The sequence below is a fragment of the Euphorbia lathyris genome, chromosome 4, assembly GCF_963576675.1.
Source record: "Euphorbia lathyris chromosome 4, ddEupLath1.1, whole genome shotgun sequence".
Lineage (NCBI taxonomy): Eukaryota > Viridiplantae > Streptophyta > Magnoliopsida > Malpighiales > Euphorbiaceae > Euphorbia > Euphorbia lathyris.
This window is the reverse complement of record NC_088913.1, coordinates 5,637,768-5,645,722: the sequence shown is the minus strand read 5'-3', so window position 1 is coordinate 5,645,722 and position 7,955 is coordinate 5,637,768. Positions and strand designations below refer to the sequence as shown.

Genomic DNA, 7,955 nt, shown 5'->3' with positions numbered 1-7,955 from the left:
CAAAACGTTAGAGGTATTTTTGCACCTTAACCCATTTTATATTTATAAGTGGAAAAAATAAGAGTTTATTTTCAAACAATATGTATTAAATTTCTAACCGTGTGTATTTAATATTTGAAAAAGTCCACTTTAATTTTTTTATTATTGACACGTAAAAAAAATTAATACTTTTTTAATTAATTTTTTTACTTAATCTTACATCATCTTCTTGATTGATAAGTTTTCTTTCAACTACTTAATTATGTTACATGTGTTTTAAAGGAATAATAAATTTGATTAGGATAATTATTATCTCAAACCTGAAATGTTGGAGTGTATTTTTTTTTTTTTAATTTAATTACTATATGCTTAAAATAGATGTTGACTTCATGTATTTTTTTTAATCTTAAATTATAAAATTTTCAATTTGATATATTGAATTGTGACACGAACTCGATTAAAAACACATTCTAACCTAATCCAACTAAAACCAAATCTCCTGGTAAGTTACACGAGTTTAAAAAGCGTTTATTATATTTTTGAACAAGTTCACAAGTCGGAGTTTGAAAATTGAGAAAGTCTTTGAAAACTTTCATTGTTAACAATGTAAAATAGGTTTTTTTTTTAGGGTATACTTTGCGTATCTCGTAAAGCACAAAAAAAAGAGTTCTTTTTGACGTATTCAATTTCAATCACTACGCGCTTACGAGGACTCCTTCACTTAATGACATTCCTTCTGGAGAAAGTTTTGTATATTCTTTCCGGAAAATTTCATATTCTGATGATTTCTGGTTTCAGAACAAGTCTTAAAACCAGATGCCTTCTCCAGCCATATGTTTTACCAAAGTCTTAGGTGACACATACGCTCAATGGCTTTCTAGGGGATGGCGCATACTCAAACGATGGTTTTTATGCTGATAGGGGAAACTGGCTTGTAGAGCATGTCTTTGATGACCGAATGAACGAGAAAAATAAAACTTTTTTTTTTGCAGAGGGTCGCTAATCGATTAGTTGATATATATTTTGTGTTTTCGAATTTATTCCTCCTAGTTAAGGATGTAAAAAAGTTGTCATATTATGTTTTTATATATTTCATATGATTATATATTATATAAATATAATAAAATTGATAACCGTGTCAAGCAGACGGTATCTGTTGTAAATTTTATATGCGTAAATAAGCCTATACCATCTTCCTTGATAATTATCATTAATTCACCTCACAACCCATGTTCTCAAACGTGTAACCCATTCTTCTTCAAAGTAAACTCTACAAAGCAAAATAACCTCCATTATTGAATCTATAAATAGCCTCTCATTTAATATTACAAGGGTTGGACTGTTAGAGAGAAAAACAGAACATAGTATTTACTATATTCATTAGCTTTAGTATCAGAGTATTTGTGGGAAGAATACTCTTCTCACACTGTAACATACGCCTAGAAAGATCTATGAACGTCAACGATCATTCTAAGGTTAACAATCTCATGATTAATACATTCATTATAAAAAAAGTCGGCTGTCATCTCAAGATCATTAATCTCATCATTAATACTTTCTTCATCCCAAAGACATAAAGCTCTGATCGATTGATGTTTCCAGTACAAAATTACTATTGTGTTTAGACTACAGTAGAATCAAATAGGGTATCTTTATAAACGTATAAGAAATTGATAGTTCTACTATCGACTGTATTTTGATTAGAGAATTTGGCATATATTGAAATGTGTAGAATGTTTGAAATGATTGGGTGTAGGCTTAAAAACGCTATTTGAATAGATGAATAATGTTCAAAAGAAAAGTTGTGTGTCTAGATAAAATGTCCATCCTTCATAGTCAAATCCAAAACCAACAGCAAGCTCCCTAAATTAAATTAGGTCGACATGCCTCTCAAGATAATGCGACATCTATGGCGCGTACTCTTAATTACACTCGTCCCACATCCAACATTTAAGCATCTCCCTTCTATATCAGTGTCACGACATTTGATCAGTAACATTCTCCCATACTCGATTCATGCAACATATCCATGATTGACTTCTTCAATTTGTGAGGATCAGTGTGTGGTTCCTTGTCTATTCATGTTCGTCTCAATCTCTTTGTAGAGCACCCACTTGTGGACTTCCTTCTCTAGAACCATTAGCGTAGCTACTGGAGCGCTCGACGAAATTTTCACTGTGGGTTTCTGCATACTCGTGTTTGTCTGAATCTCTTCTAAAGCACTCACTTGTCTAATCTATATTCTTGAATTCAAACACCACCATTGTAAAGATTTTGGTATACACACGCAACTACATACTATCGACTTTCATACCATGACAAATTTTTCTCAAATTTCTATATTTTATTAATCACACCAATCACCTTAAATAAGACTCTTAATAAAGGTAACTTACCAGAATACAAAATATCTTTTTCGACTTTTACCGTCTTGCCATTAAAGATATTATTATGTCCCTTTGTACGAAGTTCTAATTTTTTTTTTATGTAAAGGAGGATGAATAAAGTCCAATCAATTTTTTACCTTCTTACTTTCTAAGGTTCGAACCTGGAACATCCATCTTTAAACATTAACTAATTATCGCCACACCCAACCCCTTGAATCACGTTTCAGTTTGTTAATTTCTCTTTTGCGGAATGAGAAGCTAATATACTTGTTGATATGATAGCTAATCTTGGTTAGTGATACGACCAAATCTGTGCGATAGTGCTCCGACAACGACGAGAACTCCTTCTGTGCGTGAAGTAAGATAAAAAAAAGGATCAAGACGAGACCGTTGACCGACAAACTTACTCTGATGCCTAAATTAATATAGTTTAGGATGAGAGCACTAAGCAATTGAGTAGTAACTACAATAGATGAATGTATTTACCTTGACTAGAAAGTCATATTTTGTTTATAAGATATCATGGGCAAATCTGGTAGTCGATGAATCAGGGTTTCTGATCCAAGTAGTGGACAAATTCTAGGTAGTTAGTAATATATTCGAGCTGAGAGTCCTTAATCCTAGACGTGAATCATGAATTCGTATCCGAAGAGGGTTCAGAGTGCATATCTTATTGGTGCACTAATGCTAAAGGTGTTTTATTCCAATACAGTCAAATCCAATGGCCCTCCTTACTTCGTAAGTCTATATTGACTTAAAATGAAGACACATATTTATACAATATCAGTTAGTATTCCTTTCATTCTTTACATTATTCTCATAATCCCCTTATAAAGATCGACACGCTACTTCATTATATATGATTTAATGAAACAGTCTGTCGTCCAGAGTGCAATAAAAATTAGAGAAACAAAATATCATTTATTAAAATTATTAATTTTTTGCCTTCGGCATTACAACAAATACAAAATCTATAACTAAAATAAATCTCAAAATTAATAAACCTAATTATCAATCATACACTAATCAATCTACTTAATCAAAAATTGAAAAAAATAAAAATTTCTTCATCTTCTTCTTCTTGATCTTCTTGTTGTTCTTGTTATAGTATGAGACTTTGTGGAAGCTTTCTCTAGTATGTACAATTGATGAGAATTCCCTCCTTTTGTGTATAGAAATTTCTTGTCTCCTTTAGGCCATTGAAATGAATCTTTCCATTTTTAGAAAGTTTTTTATTTAATTATAAGGGTAAAAATTGAGTCAATTGTGATAGCTTCTTCTTGTCAGGGCGGACCGACACTATGGCTGAGGGTGCTTCGCCTCCCCAGCCAGTCCAAAAGTACATTTCAATATTGGTGATTGAAGGATTTTGGCTTACGTCAAAATCCGAATTATCCAAACCCAACTAAAACCTTTTAAAAAATTTGGCCTCCCTTATAACTTTATTCTGCGTTCCCCGTGCTATAATTTGAGGGACAAGTTGATAGGTAGACCATTCTGAGGAAGGGCAAAAGGGCCATACTGAATCCCATTATCTGTTCCCACCATAGACCATCTGTGCAAACATTTGATAATGTCAGGGAAACTTTCTATTTTTAGAAAACTTAGCAGACGGACATAAAAAAACAGAGCGGAGACTGTTAAAAAGTAAATAAATTAACAGTTTTACTTTTTACCAACCTGTATTTTGTGGTCAGGTGATGGAGCATGACTAAAATTTCTAACTTTGCTAGTTCATTCCCTGGACATGCATGGATCCCATTGCCAAATGGCATAAATGTATTCGGTTTTGGTGCGACCTGTCAAATTAAAATACAACTGTCAATTTTTGTTACGATAATTGAAATATGACAACACGATTCACCTAAAGAACCCATTTTGACACGACCCATTTAACCCGATTGCCAATTTTATTGTATTTCTATTATATATAATTATTTGGAATACGACAACACAATTCACATAAAGAACCCGTTTTGACATGACCCACCTAACCCGATTGTCAATTTTATTTCATTTAATATCATATATAATCATTTAAAATACGACAACTCGATTCACATAAAAGATATCCATTTTGACACGACCCGTTTAACCCGATTACCAATTTTGTTGAATTTATATCGTATATAATCATTTGGAATACGACAACAAGATTTACATAAAGAACCCATTTTGATACGACCCATTTAACCCGATTATCAATTTGTTTACTATATCATATATACAACACGATTCACATAAAGAATCCGTTTTGACACGACCCATTTAACCGATTACTAATTTCGATACTTTAAAATTAATTTAATGAATGATTTTCTCACCTCAAATCTTGAAGGATCAAATTTCTCAGGATCAGGGAAGATTTTAGGACTATGGTGAATATTTCTAAAAAGTGGCAACACTTTCCATCCTTTTGGGATAAGATAACCTGAAAATCACCAAATCCAAAATTAGAATTACTGGTGGGTCACAAGAATCTGCCACCTGGCCACTTTTTCAAAATCAAATCTTTTTTCAGAATTAAAGTCCAATTTGGTCCCTAAAGTTCTTAACATATTCAATTTAGTCCAAATCGAAGTTCAAATATCAATTCACTCATAAAATTGACAATATCCGACAAATTACCCTAAATACAATCAATTTCAATACTTAAAAACTTGTCGAGTATTGTTAACTTCAGAACTGAATTAATACCTGAAACTCGATTTGGACTAAACTGCACATGTCTGCAAACTTGAAGGACCAAATTGACCCGATTTTTTTTTAAATATTATTATTATTAAGGAAAAGACTAAACTGACCTTCATACTCAACATCCTCAACAGCTTCTCTAAATGTAAAGGACAAAATTGAAGCAACTCTTAAAGTCTCTTGAATGACTCTTGAAGTTATAGGCATCTTTTTAGTATCCTCCCAACTCAGAACCTTCTGTTCACCTAATTTCTCTTTAGTCCTCACTATTTCCTCCTGTTCTTCCTGCCACATCATCACCGAGTCAGTTTTTTTTTTAATTAATAAAATTACTCGGTTCGAGATTCATAAGAATAATAACATAATACTTACTGTAACAGCCTCAAGTACGCTCGGGTTCTCACCGAGGTACTTGAGTATCCATGTGAGAACACTGGCAGTAGTATCGCGAGCAGCGAAGATTACACCGATAACATTATCGGCTACCTGTTCATCGGTTAGACCTTCTTTATCGCCCATAAATGATCCCATCAAATCGTTACGGTCCAGCTTCATTTCTCTTCTACTTGAGAGTATTTTTGCTAGAATTTGAGCTAATTCCTTCCTCGCTTTCATCGATTTATTGAAAAGCGTCCCGGGTAAATTAATCGGCATTGAATTATACCCTTTCTCGAGAATGTAGTAACATCTTTTCAGATCTTCTCTGTATAAAGACTCGTCTTTCCCGAATATCGAGAGCAACGCTACATTGAATGCGTACTGCAAATAAAAACAGAATATCAATTAACCGGATTTTATGATAGGCACCCCATTGGGATATTGCCATGTGGCATTAAATCGTATTTTTGCCACATGTCACAATCCTAACGGAGAAAAATAAAAGGAAAAACAAAGTAATCTGTTTTTTTTTTCTTGGGTTTTTACCGTTTTCATCTCTAGGAAAGTGTTGATATTGCTTCCTTCCCATGAATTCAACGACTGAACCGCAATAGATTCGATCTCCGGAATGATGTTTCGGATTGATTGAGGCGCGAAAGCCCGAAGAACGATTTTTCGCAATTTGTTGTGGTAATCTCCTTGATGGAAAAAAATTGCTTGTTTACCTAACATTCTTTCTTTACTTGCTGGAAATGTTGGTTTAAAAAGATGAGCTTTAGTTACAAGCACAAATTTAGCAGCTTCAGGGCTTGAAATCATCACACAAGGACAACCCAATATATGGGTTTTGAAAACAGAGCCATACCTGTAAAATTGAAAATACCCAAATTAGGAAATTTAAGTAAAGTTTGCACCTTTTTTTTCAAATTTTGATAAATTTCATTCCTTTTTTCTGAAAATTTCACATGGGTAATGAGTAAATTTGAAAAGCATAACACCCATTTAGCTCCCTAAACTAAGATTTTAAAGTCAATTAGAACCTTAAAGTATCAAAATCATCCATTCCTGAATTACTAAAAATTATCAATTGAGTCTTCATTCTAAATAAAAATCTTTAAATGAGGTCTTATCGAAAATCATTCAATCAAACAATTTCAGACTTTTTTCTCGAAACTGCACAACGATTATTACAACATATATAAAATAGTCACAAAAATAGGGACCCAAGTGAAGATTTTTGATTAATTTAAGGACATGATTGATGATTTTGAAAGTTTAGAATCCTAATTGACTTTAAAACTTTAGTTTGAGGATTAAACGGATGTAATGCCATCTGAAAATTTTCATATGGGTAACGGGTAAATTTGAAAATTTGATATGGGTAATGAGTAAAACTTGAAAATTTCACATGGGGAAAGAGTAAATTTGAAAAATTAGAGTAAAGATTGTACCTTTTTTGCTTGGAAGTGAAGAAGACATTGGGGTTTTGGGAGTAGAGTTGGAAAGTTTCACCTATGTAGGGGTAGCCTAGGGAGCCAGGAGGGAGGGGTAATTTGGTAATTTTTTTGGAAGTGAGGAAAGAATTGAGAAGGAAAATGAAGAGAATGATGAAGAGAAGAGAGAGAAAGAAGAAGGAAAAAAAATCCATTTTAGAGAGAGAAAGAGTGAGTGAGTTAGTGAGAAGTAGTAGTAATAGCAGAAGTAGTAGTTGAAGAAGTTGTTAGCTAAGTTTGTGTGGAGAAAAGGGAGGAAGAAGAGATTGAATTTATAGGGAAAAGAAAGAAATGAAATTAAATTGGGGAAATAAAAAAATATTAAATTATAAGTATAATATGCATATAGATCCTTTAAGTTAGTCATAATAACCGGTTATCCCTCTTAAGTTTAGAAAACTATCAATTGACTCTTTAAATTTTAAGTAAAGTAGTCAAATTGACTCTTTAAATTTACTTAAAGTGGTTTGTTGACTTAACTTGTTTACATTGACGTATTAGTTTGATGAAACTTGTTTGAAGCGAGATACTGGTTATGTTTTTTTATATAGCAAAATTTAGGTAAGGATAAGTCTACTCACTTTTAAGGCCAGACAAATTTAGTGTACAAGAAAAAAACTGTCTGGATCGCCTAAACGCTCAAAATCGAGAGTTTGTTTCAATTTTTTTTTTCTGATTAGTCATGTTCTTGGCGCAACGATAAACGTTGTTGTCGTGTGACCAAGAGGTCACGGGTTTGAATCTTAGGAGCGACCTCTTGCCAAATAAATTGGTAGGGGAAGGCTTGCCCCCAGTACACCCTTGTGGTGGACCCCTCTCTGGACCCTCGCTTAGCGGGGACGCGTAGTACGACCGGGCTGCCCTTTTTTTTAGTCACGTTGAACGTCTTTTGGTCACTTGGGTATTTTTTTTTAATGTCTGAGCTTACACCGCTTAGCCACCATCTACACTGGTGACGACAACAAAAAAAATATTATTATTATTATTATTGTTTTGATTTTTTAGTTTTATTATAATTTATTTT

The 7,955-nt window shown here is 33.0% G+C and overlaps 1 protein-coding gene across 1 annotated transcript; it reads right to left on the bottom strand.

The window, feature by feature from the left end:
• Positions 1-3,267: 3,267 nt before the first annotated feature.
• LOC136227505 (abscisic acid 8'-hydroxylase CYP707A2-like) lies at positions 3,268-7,179 on the bottom strand. Its single transcript, XM_066016192.1, has 7 exons — positions 6,890-7,179; positions 5,985-6,303; positions 5,433-5,819; positions 5,171-5,345; positions 4,691-4,797; positions 4,047-4,165; positions 3,268-3,921 (listed from the first exon to the last, which is right to left on the bottom strand). Exons 1-7 carry the CDS (start codon positions 7,084-7,086, stop codon positions 3,828-3,830), a joined length of 1,398 nt encoding a protein of 465 aa, XP_065872264.1. The 5' UTR covers positions 7,087-7,179; the 3' UTR covers positions 3,268-3,827.
• Between the last annotated feature and the right edge of the window lie 776 nt (positions 7,180-7,955).